This window comes from Electrona antarctica (genome assembly GCF_951216825.1).
Source record: "Electrona antarctica genome assembly, chromosome: 21".
NCBI lineage: Eukaryota > Metazoa > Chordata > Actinopteri > Myctophiformes > Myctophidae > Electrona > Electrona antarctica.
This window is the reverse complement of record NC_136802.1, coordinates 31,256,747-31,272,556: the sequence shown is the minus strand read 5'-3', so window position 1 is coordinate 31,272,556 and position 15,810 is coordinate 31,256,747. Positions and strand designations below refer to the sequence as shown.

Sequence of the window (15,810 nt, the reverse complement as noted above, 5' to 3'; positions counted from 1 at the left end):
GCCGATTTGAATATTAAATAAATATCATAATTCGGGGAGAATAGCGGACGGATCCGATGACGGGAATATAATGTCCTCTCCTCTCCGGTCCTGTGGGGAAGACGAGGGCATGGTGGTTAATTCCGAGGGAGGAGATTTTGATGAAGAAGGGGACGACGGAGACCTGGACGAGAACGCAAGCGACATAAACTCGCCGGCGGCGCCTCGAGAAACTGCAACACGAGCCGCGCCAGGTACAGTAGAGAAAGACACGGGAGCGCGCATACAAAATAGAAACACACACACTGACACACACATACTCCACATTCTTTTCCCAAAACCCCGTTATGATGATCAAACACCTCGCAGCGTTCTGCCCCGTGGGTCGTTGGATGATGATGTTCCCGCACATCCAAAGTGTTGCGCTCCCGTAGCTCGATTCAGAACATAATAATCCCAAAGCTAAGAGTTAAAATAGTGCAACTTTAAACCAACTTGCCGAGGAGGCGCCTTTCGTTTCACCTTATTTGCGGTTCCTAAAGTTGACGCACGTTTGCTTGTTTATCCCTTCGATCTGTCCCGGACCCGCACGGCGCACACAACGATTGCAATATTATTATAAATAAGGTCGCCGTGAAGGGTAAAGCTTCGCCTGCAGGACTGGCTGCAAGCAAACATGGACTCCCGGCCATAGCAGCCTATATTTGATCTCTCTCTATCGGATCTGAAGAGATGATGGTGATGATGATGCGTTTGCTGCTGTCAGGCATGAAAGCTGAAAGATGATAGTGTGACATTCTGCTGTCAGTGTCAGTCAGTGCTGTGCTGTGTGTGTGACTCAAACTTCCCCCAACCCATTGTCGCTGTGACGGAGACAGTTACAAATAGGACAGACAGTGCATGCCGCTCACTTCACATCATAACATTAGGTGTGTGTGTGTGTGTGTGTGTGTTTGCCACTTTCACTGTAGCTCACTTGCCTCACTAATAGCTTAAATAATAGGCTCTTACAAAGAATTTGATGCTCTCACTCCCATAAAGGGCTACTCGTCATACATTTTTTTAAATTATTATTTTCTTTCTCCTCCCTCCCCCTTTTTAACATCACAAAATGCAAGAAGAACAAAGCCTTTCTGCAAAAATCAATATGCTATAGGCTATTACATGGCATAGGAGTTTCTGTGGGAGGGAGGAGGACTATAGGAAGTTATGCATGCATGCATTGCATGCGTGAAAGCAAATGGCAGTGAAAGTAATATGGCTTAATGAACAACGTGGCCAGATTAATTTGCACTTTTTGCAGCCTCAGATGTCAAAAAGTTGCCTGCATGTTTGCCTTCTATAATGCCTAATAAATAATGCAGCTGTCAAATAAGAGCCTATTCATTTCAGGGCCAGGCCAGCCCTTTGTGACACCACAACAAGACACGCGTCGAAATCAATTAGCGCGCTTCCCTTTCCCTTCCCGTCGTGGCCTCTATAACCCCCCGCGACCTCCAGCGGCTCGATGTCGAGCAGCACCCTCCCATAGGTGTGGGAATGCGGAGGGGGGAATGTGGGAAGTCGTTCCAGTTCAGCACGCTGACACTTCATGTCTCGCTGCCTGGAGGCAGTGGCGGGCTGGCGGCCTCTGAATCACCGAGACCGGTTTGCGTGTTGCTGCCGCCTCTGGCGGCACTTTTCTCAGCTGCACTTCTAGCCTGGATGCGCGGGGAGAGCTGCATGGTGGCGGGGCGCGCGCGCACTGCATGCTGACTGTTACCAGTCCTCCTCCAGTACAAAGGCAAGGCAGACAATAAAATGGAACAAATGTGGCCTATCAAGCAGACTGGTGCGACGAGGGAGACTGTGCAGCCCTCATTCTGGTTATGGTTCACTCACTGTGTGTTTAGCCTCGAGCTAGCTTTCATTCTCATTCTCTCTCTCTCTCCCCCTCTCTTTCCCTCCCTCTCTCAAAATGTTCAATCTAATTATCTCTCTCTCAAAATCGAATTCTCTCTCTCTCTCTCTCTCTCTCTCTCTCTCTCTCTCTCTCTCTCTCTCTCCACTCACTGCCTTCCCAGTGATTTAGTTATGAGCTGCTGTGACTTCAGATTTCAGAATACATTTCCCTGATTATCCTGCTAAGGCTACCATGGAAAATCTGTGCTCTGAAAAGGAAAAGAGCAAATTATAGTAGTCAGTGAACCTGCAAAAGATTTGGCTTCTTTAGCGATTCAAATTCGGAGCGTTTTATGTAATAGGAGTGAGTCAATCCATGTTTACAACAGTTTGTTACCAGTTACCATGACCTACTAGAGATATGTATGTATTGATATGATGTAGGCTACTTTACTCCAACAGAAAATGCAGTAATACAGCTCTTAAAAGACTTGTGTTTATACCAGAATGCTCGCCTCGGCGTAGGCCTACAGCCAAAACCTAACCCTATTCCTAGTCTAACCTAAATCTATGCCTAACCCTAAACTTATTTCTAAACTTATCCTCAGTAAAAACAAATTAAAGAATACAAGAACCGCCCCACCGAGCGGTCGCCGCGAGGTTGGCAAATTATTTTTTAGGGTGAGTGTGTTTTAAGACGAGCATTCCAGTTACCTTTATGATTATTACATACCATAATTCTAACTTTGGAATCTTTGAGTGGGAAGTCGATTGGTTGACTGTTTCTTGGGACAGCTGCTTACAATTAGTGGTCATCATATTCAAAGTCAAGAGCCAAATGTATTTGGCTGTGGACTCCCCATTTGAAAATATTTTGTGCCAGGGACCCCCCATTAGAGAAGATGTGTCGGTTATTTCCGAAATAGTTGGAAAATAAAATATGGCTTAAGTGAAACTGTTCCTCATTTTGCTGGGGGACTCGCTGGAAGTTATGGAGTGTTTCCTACAGCGCTCCCTGCCCTGTAGATTCCCCCGTTGCCCCGCCTCCCTGTTCCTACTACTATAGTAGCGAACTTGAGCCGCGAGAGATGCCACTGAGCACGCTAAAGCGCGCAAGTTGCTGTGTCGAACGTTGCGAATTTTGCTAGAGCCGTCCGTCTCAGCCCGTTCGAGTTGCAAGGCACAGAATAGTCAATTATTACCCCCTCAAGGCAATGCCAACACAGAGCAATATTTCCCACCACGGAGCAAAGCCGGCCAGTGCTGTCCTCCTGGCCGTGACACATGAGTGTGTGTGTGTGGGGGGGGGGGGGGGGGGGGGGGGACGGACGGACAGAGGAACAGGGAAGCGGGGCAATGGAGGGAGTTGCAGGACTCAGGCAGTGTAGGACCACCCCCCCACCTCCCCCCCCCAAGAACCACTGTTGAGGCCCCACTTGAGAACCATTGCTGCAAGCAGCACTTCCAGGGGCCAAGCAAACGAGCCACTCCAAACGCTCACACCGTTCCAAAACATCCCCACACCCCAAATGACCATGCCCCCCCAACAGGCACTGCAGTGGTATAATCTAAATGCCCTGATCTGGCATTAGCATTGTTCATATAGGAATACCTCCATAAGCCAATTATGCCTGTGCTTTGTATTGAACCAATACCAACTGTCAAATCCACTTACTACACACCGACTGGAACTAATTTGGCATATGTCGCAACTCAGTCAAGGGCAGAGGTCACCGCTGGCACCTCGGCTGCCATTATGCGGCTTTTGTTGTGAAAGTGTTCAACAGGGGATTAGCTGGATGTATGGTAGCAGCAGATTATTGGGAAGATCACTGTGACCAACTGCCTTAATCTGTTGTCTCCGCTGCTTCTGACATTCAACCGTTTCCTCCAGACGTAGAGAGGGAGGCACCGGACACAGAGAGCCCAGTCAGAAAGAAAGGAAGACCCAAAAAGAAGAAGGAGATCAAGAAGAAAGACAAACAGAAGGAGGGGAAACCCATCAAAGCCAAAAAACGCAAGAAGATTGTAAGTTTTGAGCACTGTCTGTTGGATTTGTAATCTAAATCACCTTGTAATCATTTTAGTGGTTCTCAAAGTGGGGTCCAGGGACCCGCATTATACAAATGGAGCCGAATGGATTCTTACAGTTGGTTCTAGGGATGCACCGAATGGTAAATTCTTGGCCGAAACCGGATACCGAATAGCCGAATATGATTTATATATATATACCATTGTACCATTGCTGTCATGGCCGTGCCTTTTTTGTAGAGCTTCATGATAATGGCAAAAGACATGTTTACATTTTGATCACGTCATCAGAACAAAACAGTATGTTCCGAAAGGTAACCGGTAACCCCCGGTTCTTTGACTATTCGTTTTTGGCTCTAAAATCAACTGAACCGAATACCGAATATGCATTTTTGCCACTATTCGGCCTAATAGTTTAGGTGGCCGAATATTCGGTGCATCCCTACTTGATTCCATTTGTCCTTGAATCTTTTTTTCACGTCTCATCCTCTCACTCCCTCTCCTCCTTTTCCTCGCTCGTCTTCTTCAGGACAGTGATGTAGAAAGAGACTCAGACAGAGACAGAGACTATGGCGAGAACTCAGACAGCGCAGCCAGCGACTATGGATCCGGCGAGAAGAAGAAGAAGAAGAAGCACAAGGAGAAGAAGGAGAAGAAAACCAAGAAGAAGAAAAAAGATGATGGCGACAGGGACAGCAGCCAGGAGGAAACAACAAAGGTACAAAAAAGGAAAGAAACACAAACAAAACTAGTTAATGAAAATGGGGTCAAAGCAAAATGGAGTGTACATCTTTTGGTGTCAAAGCAAAACAAGCAGGTTTATCAAAATGATAAACATCTAAAGTAGAGGATCCATGTACTTATGTGTGAATAACCCTATAAAGGGAATTATCTGGTCAGTGATTTGAGTAATCTGGGACCGTTCATGAAACATCTTAAGGCTAAAAGTAGCTCCTAACTGGCCTATATTTATGAATAAAATTCATTGTTGCCTTCCTAGTGTAACCTAGTTTAAATAAAATAGTAGTCTAGTAGTACAAATGTCTACTAGTAGTAGACGTTTGTATGAATTGATTCTTCAATGTAGGAGAGACATATTTTATGTTGAACCATATTTGTTTTCATACTTTCATACTTCGTACCTTTAATAATGTAATTCCTTACATCCAACTATTTTGACAAGAATATTTACCTGGCAATATGCTGTTATCCATGGGTTTTGTAATAATACTAGTAAGATTTTTTCTTTTTCTCATCCATAGTCAACAACACTCAAGATTTCTGCGGTTTTAAAACAGAACTTGTATCGAGGTTGTTTTAGTGCCATTCTGGAGAACTTTAAGTGGCAAAGTAAAATACTTAATGTGAACACAGCCCCTGTGATCTGTTCTCTTCTCAGCAACCAATAGAGCAGAAGACGTCAGCTCAGCTGGCCAAGGAGTGGGGCCTGGAGGATGTTGACCATACCTTCACCGAGGAGGACTACACGGAACTCACCAACTACAAGGCCTTCAGCCAGTTCATGAGGTATCACTCATACAATAGTCCACCTGTGGTGTTACAGCTGTGTTACACCTGTGTGAAGATGTCATATTTATGGAATATTTACTGGATTATGACCATTTTGTTTGATCTGGCCATTAATGTACGATTTTCCTCCTATGTCTGGTATTGAAAACCCCACAAATAGAACCATTTCTATATTAACCCAACCATCCTTTTCTGCATTATGTTCTGTAAAAAGGATTTCGCATCTGTGATAGACCAATATCACTGTGATAGACCAATATCACTGATAAATCAGTCATGCTCTAACTTGCTGCAAAGTGATGTTGGTCGGTTCCAAATTAGGACATTGAATATTTTGATTTCCCGAAACATAACTGAGAAATTTAATATGCCATGAAATTAATCGATTTGAAGTGCTCATAAATGTAACTCAAGTTGGGGGGAAAGGTTTAGACTAACCTCTCTCTACCAGGCCCATGATCGCTAAGAAAAACCCCAAAATCCCCATGTCGAAGATGATGACCATCCTGGGCGCCAAGTGGAGGGAGTTCAGCTCCAACAACCCCTTCAAAGGCAACGGTGCCGCCGTGGCGGCGGCCGCAGCCGCTGCTGCCATCGCTGTCGCCGAGCAGGTCTCAGCTGCGGCGAGACCTGCCTCCCCAGAACCGCCTCCGCAGCCGCCTCCGCTTCGCAAAGCCAAGACTAAAGAGGGCAAAGGTCAGCGGCTAAACACCACCTTCCCCTTCCTTATCTCGGTGGTATCCCCAAGATTGGCATTGTTAAAATGTTTCCAAAATATTCTTTAAATTGTGACACGTTGACGTTGTGAGCTTGTAGTTTGGCTATTTTCAAATTATAGCCGATGCATTTAAGGTTAAAGTAACTGATTTTGATGCTATATTAACACATTTTGCTTGAGACCCTCTGGAACCCCCTCAAGGACCCCCTGGGGGTTCCTGGATCCCACTTGGAGAATCTCTGCTTTATATCTCTCTTCCTGCTTCCTCTTTGACCGTATACATGTTAACCCCTTTTGGTGTTAGCATTATGTTATGCTTTAGCTATTGAAAAATAGCAGATCTACAAGCTCATAGCGCGGCGCGCTATGAGCTTGTAGATCTGCTATTTTTTTTAAATAGAAGAACCACTGACATAGAAACATAGCTTTTTCAGAAAACTGTCAGGATGTAGAATACATTTTTAGAATCTGATCTCAGGTCAAAATGGGTTAAAGAAAGCTAGAATGCTGTTAGAAGAATCAAATGTAATGTGCAGTTTGTTATTCTTCTTCTGATTAGGATACAGGAATGGTGAGAAATCGATCGAGAGAAAAGATTCAGATGAATCGTTTCCAGAGTTTTCTTTCTCTCTGTCTGCCCAGGGGTAGGTTATAAGAAGCGCAGCAAGAGCCCTCGTGTCCAAGACAAGAAAAAGGCTGCGGCTGTAGCCAAGGCCAAGAAGATGGCCCCCATCCGTATCAAGCTGGCAGCCATACCTGTACCTGCCAAGAGGAAGAAGAGCTGTTCAGTACGTTTGGATTGATTGAATACTTTATTAACGGTTTGCAGAGTAAAGTACAGAGGTACAATAATGCTAAAATGGTAACACAAAAAGCTCTGAGGTCTTGTTTCCATTGTGGTCCTATGTATTCAATTCATCAAGTGTTCACACTATGACAAAGGCCCTTGCAGAGATCTATTGTATGGATGGATGGATGGATGGGTGGGTGACTGAATGGATTGATGGATACATTGTGAATGAAAAATGTGGCATTCTCAATTTGGCTCTGTCTATTTGGTCCCTTGCTGACTTGTTTCCCCCACCTTTCTTCCACCCCCCTTTCCTCCCACTCTCGTCCAGAGTGAGGATGTAGATGAAGAAGGAGGATCCGAACAGGAGAACTCCAGCGTCCACAGCTCTTCAGTTCGTTCGGACAGCTCCGGACGCTTGAAGAAGAACAAGAAAGTAGCAGCACGGCCTGCCAAGAAGAAGAAGAAAGGTAAGCAGGGGCGGAGCCAGGAACTCTTTATGAGTAAGAAGCAATGCCAATACGAGGTAGGCAGACCAGGCAATTACGTGCAAGGGTAGTTCCCTTGCACGTAGTTACATTTCCCATTGATTGGTTGAGTTGGTGGCTCCTCGATCATAGCTATTATTGATCCCCAATTTTCTGTCGATACCAGCGACAGAAGCGTGCAAAAGCAGCACAACGAGGGACCTCTGGTTCTCCCCCCAGTGCGGGTGGTGGTGGTGTAAGCTTAGCGGTGTGGTGGTCGCCTAGCTAGTACGCCTACAGGTTTAGGCGTCTTCAACGTCTGCCCTGGACAAACTTTTTTCTTTCTCCGGTGCCATCGCGTGTCTCTGCTGTCTCAAGAATCAAATGAAGAATGAGGTCGGGACATTGATGGTGTGGTGTTTATATGTCGTGACGTGAAAACCGGTCCTGGGGGGTTGCAGCCATACAGGCATCTAGCAGACACGTTTCACACTAGTGTGAAAAGACCCAACACCTTCCAGACACGCAGGACACAGGAGAGAATAGATGTGTATTATTCTGTCTGATACACTGTCTGTCAGCCTTGAATAGGGCAAAATACATAGCAAATAATACAGAAAAAGCTGCTTGACTGAGGGGAGGCAAAAACAAGTAAGGCAAATGCCTTACTTTGCCTACAGTAAATCCGCGCCTGAAGGTAAGGGGGCTTGACTGTATGTATAATAGGGGAGACAATGAGTGCAAGGCACCAAGGCAGAACTGCCAGTCAAAGGGCATACTGGCCAATCGCAGCGTGTCCTCGCCTTGGAGTATATTATATACCAGTAAGACGCCTGAGGGCAAGAAGCGACGAGGTCGTGTGCACGCATCCGCCTGGGTGACAGCAGACTGCTAGTTTTCGCAGGCTGCCGGGCGCGGCTGCACTAATAACTTTGGGGCAGGCGCGTCTAGAGTTTGAATGGACAGGTATCAGTCAAAAGGGAGACATCGAAGAGGAAGGATGGATGGGGAAGGATCAACATATGGAATGTCAGAACAGGTCAGCTCCATCCATATATGGAGATCTAAGGGTTTGAGGTCAGATGTAGAGTTTCTGGCCAGTATTGATGACATCAGGGATCTCCAAATATGGGCTTAATATTGATGACATATAGATCTCCATCCCTGATGATGTCACTTGATCCCACATTAAATGCCATTAACAATAAAGAGACACTATGACGTAAAGAGGGACAATATGACGTACATTTTGTCAATGGCGTTTTTAAAACAAACATTGAACTAAAAACAAACATTAAACCTGTATATATCACACCCGTGTGAAGTGAGGGGCGCTCTTGTCATTATACATAATCATACATCATCTCATGAACAACTGAATTTATGTGATTGGTTAACCGATTTGCTTGTCTACATATGATGTAAATGTTCCCTTCATTGTCAATGGCATTTAATGTTTGTGTTGCCACAAATCTACGTCATATTTGAGGGACATTTGACCTAATTTCTCCTTTCATTGTCAATGGCAAATATGAGACGTGTGGGGTCAAAAGCTGTATATAGGAGGGGCTAGCGCCCCCTAGCACCCGCCTTCTAATGAGAGCGCAAAATCTGTCTTGGAAGAGCCACCCATCGACTAATCTAATATACGGCAACCTTCCCCGTGTTTCTTCACTAGTCCGATCCAGAAGAACACAGTTTGCCGGCCACTGCTAGGTTATATCTTCCCTTCTTCTCTGGAGTCCTGCCTCAAAGCAGACCAGAGGTAGAAAACTGTAGTTCCCTGACGTCATCGCTAGGGACACATGCATCAATAAGCAGGAACTGGGGATGGCAATGAAGGACCCGGAAAGTCTGGCGTGGCATTGTGAAATCTATGATCTCGACCGCGGTCGAAAAATGATGATGATGATGAGCGCCCCCTCAAAAAAAGATTGTATTAACCCATTCTGGGCGGGAATCCATTTTGGTCTTTTAACTAAGCATTATGTTATACTTTAGCTATTGAAAAATAGCAGATCTACAAGCTGTAGGTCTGCTATTTTTGAAAAATCGTGAAAATGCAGCATAAATCTTTTAACATATATTCTTTTAGAAGACTTTTTTTTTATTTCGACGTCAGGCCTAAATGGGTTAAAATCTTTTTACTCAATGTCTTTTTGTGACTGACTGTCTGTCTGTCTGTCCAGTGGCAGGAGTCGAGGAGGACGGCTATGAGACAGACCACCAGGACTACTGCGAGGTGTGCCAGCAGGGCGGTGAGATCATCCTGTGTGACACCTGCCCCAGGGCCTACCACCTCGTCTGCCTTGAGCCGGAGCTGGACAAGGCCCCCGACGGCAAGTGGAGCTGCCCCCACTGCGTGAGTAATGATGGTGCTTTATTGATTGATGATATCTTTCTCTGCTGTCGTGTAGGAAACCTCATAACTCCAAAATGTTCATTTTTCAGGAAATGAAAAATATCCATTTTTCAGGAAATTAAGAAAACCTTAAAGTTCATCATCAAAGTTGGTGTTCTAACTTTATATATTGTCAATTAATTCCATGAGAGGGGGAGAGGTGGTGGGGTTAGTTGCTTTAGCAGACATTTTGAGTGTCCAATGGAGTTAAGAGGTTTTGTCCAAAACACGTTCCATTGGTTCAATATTTTCGAAACAACACACAGACGTGAAGGGTATTCAATAGCACTGATTTATGCCAAAAAATCTAAAACCTCAAAAATGGAGTTTCCTCCCGACAGCAATTATATTATGTTATTGGCTTTGTGTGATTTTGCTTGGTTCCACATCTCACATTATGATCTCCAAAACCAGGCGGTTCTGATAAGTGATGGTTAGCAGGTGCGTTGGTACCAGAGTAAGACAGAGTTACGACATTGAGGGGGCAGAAAACAGCCCGGTCACGTGGTTCATGTAACTTGTTTGTCACGTAAAGCCCATAGACTCCGTAAACTTCCGGTTCAGGCCTTTGTCACTATTCGGCAATAGAAGTCTATGTAGAAGAGCCGCCATTGGACTGGCCCCATGAAGTGAACGGAGTTGTCGTAACTCTGTCTTACTCGATGGCTCTGGTTGGTACCACATTAAAGATGATGACATCAAATTCAAGAGATTTTACAATCCATTTTTTAAAATTAGTGTGGTTGCCTAGTGTGGTTGCCCTAACAGGGCAACCAGACTATTGTTATTGTACATTTGGATACTTTGGCACACTACTCCTCCCACAGTTTTTGGCGCACACACTCGAGCCATATGTCAAATCGACCGGCTTCATCGGGAATCGTGTGCTTGCTCATTGCTAAGAGATCCGTTGTATAGTTTAATTGATGATTAATTAATTAGTTCTCCATAGACTTATAATGGGGATGCCCACTTTATGTTTTGGCTTATAACTCTTGAACCATAGGTTGTAAAATCAAAATTATTTTGCCCTGGATTCCTTGGGTCATGACGCATCTCCCCATATAGGCCACGCCCATTTGCGTCAGGATAGACTTTCCGCCATTTTGAATTTTCTTCAAAACACACTTTTATTTTCTGATTCTACAGATTTTTTCCGAATCTCACAGAAATCGGTACACATGATCTCTGGACCTATCGGACTGCGTTTAAATTTTTTTCAGATTTTTTGAAATTTTTTTGTCCGTATCGTTCGGCCTTAATCGTCGTCCAAAGTTAGTGGGAGGGGCCTATTTTACAAAAAATGCCTAAAATCACGAACGGAATGTCCAGATGTCGCGGGTAGTTTAATCAACCAAAAGCCAAAAGCGATTCCATTTTCATCCATAGGGGGCGCCGCAAATGCGAAAAATGTAACCGTTTCTTGCAGAAAAATTATTTTACGTTTTCCCCTATAACTCTTGAACCGTAAGTCGTAAAATCTAAATTTCCTTTTCCATGGATTCCTTGGGTCATGATGCATTTCCACATATAGGCCACGCCCATTTTCAACCTAGAAAGAAATCCTGCAAAATTAGAATTTTCTCCAAAACACACTTTTGGCTCCTCCTACTACATATTTTGTCCAAATCTCACAAAAATCGCCACACATGATCTCCGGACCCATCCGATTAAAACACCAACTACAGAATTTTGGTACTGCGTATCGTTCGGTCGTAATCGTCGCCCGAAGATAGTAGGAGTGGCCTATTTTACAAAAAAGGCCATAAATCACGAACAGAATGTCCGATCCATCCCAAATTGTAATCACATGTCGCGGGTTGTTCAATCAACCAAGTTCCAAAAGCAATTCCATTTTCATCCATAGGGGGCGCCGCAAATGCCAAAAATGTAACCGTTTGTCGCAAAAACATGATTTTTGGGGGATAAATCCCCTCCGAATTACTTACGCATGATTGCAGGGGTGACGTGACATTGTAATTGGCTGGCAATATCAGTGGGAGGGGCATATGTAAGCCACTGCGGCAACCACACTTTGCAATTTTTTTAAATTGCGACCTTTCTAGTTATTATTTACTTTTCTTTGCTTCTACATCATTTTAGCGTGCGATGAAGCAAAAATGAGTATACGCTGAAAACAATTCATATATTCAGTGTTGCATTAGGTGTTAACCTAACTAACCAATGTAATTCAATTAAAATATCGGATCAGTGGTGCAAGCGTCTTGCTCAAGCACACTTCGACGATAACTCTGAGGGCTCCGTATAGCGGCTCAAACTTCTAGTATATGTAAATCTCATTAAGAAAGGTGGTGGTGTTTTTTTTTTTTCAAGATGGCGGCAAGCTAGACGGACGTGTGTCTCTCAACTCCGCAGCTTGTTACAAATTATTTAACAAAAAAAACAGACTAATGGAAAAGTGAGCAGTTTTATTTAAGCAACCTGATGATGAATAACAAAAGAATGCCCAAACGAGGTGGCAAAAACCAAGCCAAGTTGAGCTTTGGTTCTGCTGGGTCCAAGGAAAGCGGGGAAGCTAATGCTAGCAACATGGCTGGGGCTGAGAGCTCGGGAGCTGAGGGGGAAGACACGGGCCGTCGCTCAGAGAGTGCAAGTTGCTCTATTCTCGAGGCTATCAAGGAGATGAAATCCGAATTCTCACAAAAGTTAGATTCAGTCATGTCGGCGATTGAAGGTATGAAGAAAGAGGTCGGAGATTGCAAAGAACGAGTCAAGGGTGCGGAGACTCGCATCTCTGGCACTGAGGACATTGTTGCTAGCTTACAGGCTAAGGTCCAGGACCTGGAAAAGAAGTACAAGCAAATGGAGCTAAAGGTTCTGAGCGGAGAAACAAGGTCCAGAAGATCCAATGTGAGATTGGTAAATTTGCCAGAGAAGACAGAGGGTTCTGATGCTTGTGACTTTCTCGAGCAGTGGCTGGTAAAAACATTGGACTTAACGTCGAAGCTAACCATTGAAGTGGCCCACAGGATTGGGCCGAGAAGAGAAGACAACGCTCCTCCGAGGACTCTCATCATGAAATTCCTGGACAATAGAGACAAGGTGAAGGTGATGAGGGCTGCTCGAACCAAGGGCCAAATCAAGCACGGGGATACATCTATAAAACTTTATCCCGATTTGACCGATGAGGTGCGCAAGCAGCAAAAAGTTTTTGACTCTGTCCGACAAAAACTTCGAGAGATCCCTGGGCTACGTCAAGGAATAATGTTTCCAGCTAGGTTATTGGTGACATATAAAAACAAAACTCAGTCCTTTGACAAACCAGCGGACGTGGATGACTTTATTCGACGAATAAAAGACGTGTCTGGAGCAGTCAGCAGTGGAGCCGCGGAGAAGTGAGGATGTGAGGTAGGCTGGCTAGCTAGCTAGCCCGAGGCAGCTAAACCAACACGGGGCACAGAACTTTTTATATATCCCTTTAATGTATTTTTTTCTATACAGTAAACCGTGATATAATTTTGATATGTTCAGATCATAGTTGTGCTCGGCACGCGATATTATTTTATACTGAGTTGTACTCTGAATGACGTTAAATGTTTTGGTTTTAGTGTCTCGATTTGTTTTGAATGATATGCTAGCTTGTTGTTATCTTGGAGCTACTGTTAGCTGAAGGCTAATATGTTGGGGGCCGTGGGGGTTCTTTTTTTCTCCCCGTCTTTGTTTATGGTTCAGGCTGATGTTGTTTTTTGGTTGGGGAAGCTTTATATTATTATTATCCTATAACTAGATCGTGTGGTTTGTACTTATTATAGTAATTGGGGATAAATGATGACACTATAGTACCGTGTCTCGGCACGGGACTCAATTTCCCATGATGCATCTGGGTCCCGGTTTTGTATTTCAGTTCCGGATCATTGTACAGACCTAAGGGTCATCTTAATTTTGAGGGAGCACCACTGCTGGTACCCTCCGGTACTACACCCGGATTTATAGTATAGCATTTTGTGTAGTGTCCCCTGCCACAGGGCTTTCATGGCACAACTTTGAAGGGATAGATTGCAGAATAGTGTACTCTTTTGGTACACATTTATATTTCGTTTTACATTAAATACACAATCTAAATTTAAAAGAAGGCAATGGGTGGGGGGGGGGGGGGGGGATTTAATAAAACCAGGAAAACTATGTTTTTGGATAGTTCACTACTAAGGGTTGTGTGTGCACATGTATGTATATGCATGCATGTGCGTGTATGTGCATGTGTATATACAGTATTATTATACAAAAAATAATTTATTAAAAAATAAAGTATAATTATATTATATATTTAAAAAAAAAAAAAAGAGAGATGGGGGAAGGGAAAAGATTAAACATCGGTTGTAAAAAAAAATATTTTATTTTTTTTATTTATTTTTTATTTTCTGCTCAAGGTCTAATACTATGGTTTAAATTCTGTTTTCACTTATATTGGGGGAGGGAGAGTTTATCACGAGGCGAATGGTGATGCTGGGTCATTCCTCACATTGTGTGGAGTGGTCTTTAACCTTTTTGAAGTGGGAAGCAGGGGGGGGGGGGCAAGCCTACTCGATGGGCTCAGGGGTTTTGGGGTTTTTGTTTTTCAGGCTCACTGTCGCAGCCTTTGTTTTCATGTTATGTGTTTATTTGTTTGTTGAAGGCACTGCTCTAAATTCAGGTTCAGAAAAGTCATTTGAGATATGTGATTATGGCTAGAGAATTGGAGGTTAAATTCACTTCATGGAATTGTAGGGGTTTACAAAAAATCAAAAAGGTTAAGCAGGTGATGGGAAGGTTAAAAGATATCCACTCGAGTATTGTCTTTCTCCAGGAAACGCATTTGATACTGAATGAGGATATTAGGATTAGGAAAAGATGGCGAGGGGAGGTGTTTTCAGCACCTTTCACTTCCCAGGCTAGGGGGGTCATGACTCTTATACACAAATCTATCCCATTTAATGTTACTAAGGTAATTGCCGATAAAATGGGGCGATATTTGATAATTCAAGGTAATCTTTTTGCAGAGTGTCTTATTTTGGTAAATATCTACGCACCGAACAATGATGACCCAAAGTTTTTCAGTAACTTATTTATATTATTGACATCTCTTGGGGGTCATTATCTGATAGCGGGGGACTGGAATGTGACCCCTAATCCTACTGAAGATAGATCTACTCATTCAGACAAAACTCACTCTAAAAGTAGGGAAGTTATTCACCAGTTTTCCAAAGACTTAAATCTTAGAGACATATGGAGAGATAGAAACCCTGGTGTATCTGCATACTCATGCTATTCTAGTACATACAAAACGTACAGTAGAATTGATTTATTTCTGGTTTCTGCAAGTCTTGTAAATAGAGTTAAGGACTGTGTGTATGATAGTATCCTAATTTCAGATCATGCTCCTAATAGTTTGATTTATGTAGACCCAGGTCGGATGCGGGACCCCCCTAAGTGGAGGTTTGAGCAGAGATGGCTCCAGGACCCTGAGCTGATAACTTTTTTGGAAGAACAAATAGACACCTATTTTGCTACAAATACGGATGAAACATCGGCAACTATAAGGTGGGAAGCATTTAAGGCTTTTATTAGGGGACAGATTATAAATTTTACGAGCTCCAAAACAAAGAAAAACAAACAAAAAGTTATATTACTGGAATCAAAAATTAAAGCTATGGAAGGTTCTTACTTTAAGAAGCCTTGTCCTAAATTACATCAGGAAATATTATTATTACGTGCACAATATAATGAAATATCCGCTTCCAAAGCAGCAGCTAATTTGTTAAAGCTCAAACAAACTATCTTTGACCAGGGTGAGAAGTCTGGCAGGGTTCTAGCCTGGCGCATTAAACAAATGCAAACTGAAAGAGCAATCAACATGTTAAAAAATGATGTTGGGGAGACGATAGAAGACCCTATCCAAATTTGCGAGGCATTTAGAGATTATTATGGTAAATTATATAGCTCCGAGACAAATCAAGAAGATGTAGTTGAGAGCTCCTTTTTGGATGGAATTAATATTCCTAAAATTCGAGAGGAA

At 43.5% G+C, this 15,810-nt stretch overlaps 1 protein-coding gene across 1 annotated transcript in view; it reads left to right on the top strand.

Moving 5' to 3' along the window:
- Positions 1–10: 10 nt before the first annotated feature.
- The window catches only part of chd3 (chromodomain helicase DNA binding protein 3), a 67,450-nt gene continuing 51,650 nt past the window's right edge, over positions 11–15,810 (top strand). Inside the window, exons 1-8 of the mRNA XM_079491329.1 lie at positions 11–233; positions 3,755–3,888; positions 4,421–4,609; positions 5,291–5,418; positions 5,873–6,117; positions 6,782–6,927; positions 7,261–7,399; positions 9,586–9,758. Coding sequence (XP_079347455.1) covers positions 71–233; positions 3,755–3,888; positions 4,421–4,609; positions 5,291–5,418; positions 5,873–6,117; positions 6,782–6,927; positions 7,261–7,399; positions 9,586–9,758 — 1,317 coding nt within the window. The 5' untranslated portion in view covers positions 11–70. The remainder of the gene's footprint in view (positions 234–3,754; positions 3,889–4,420; positions 4,610–5,290; positions 5,419–5,872; positions 6,118–6,781; positions 6,928–7,260; positions 7,400–9,585; positions 9,759–15,810) is intronic.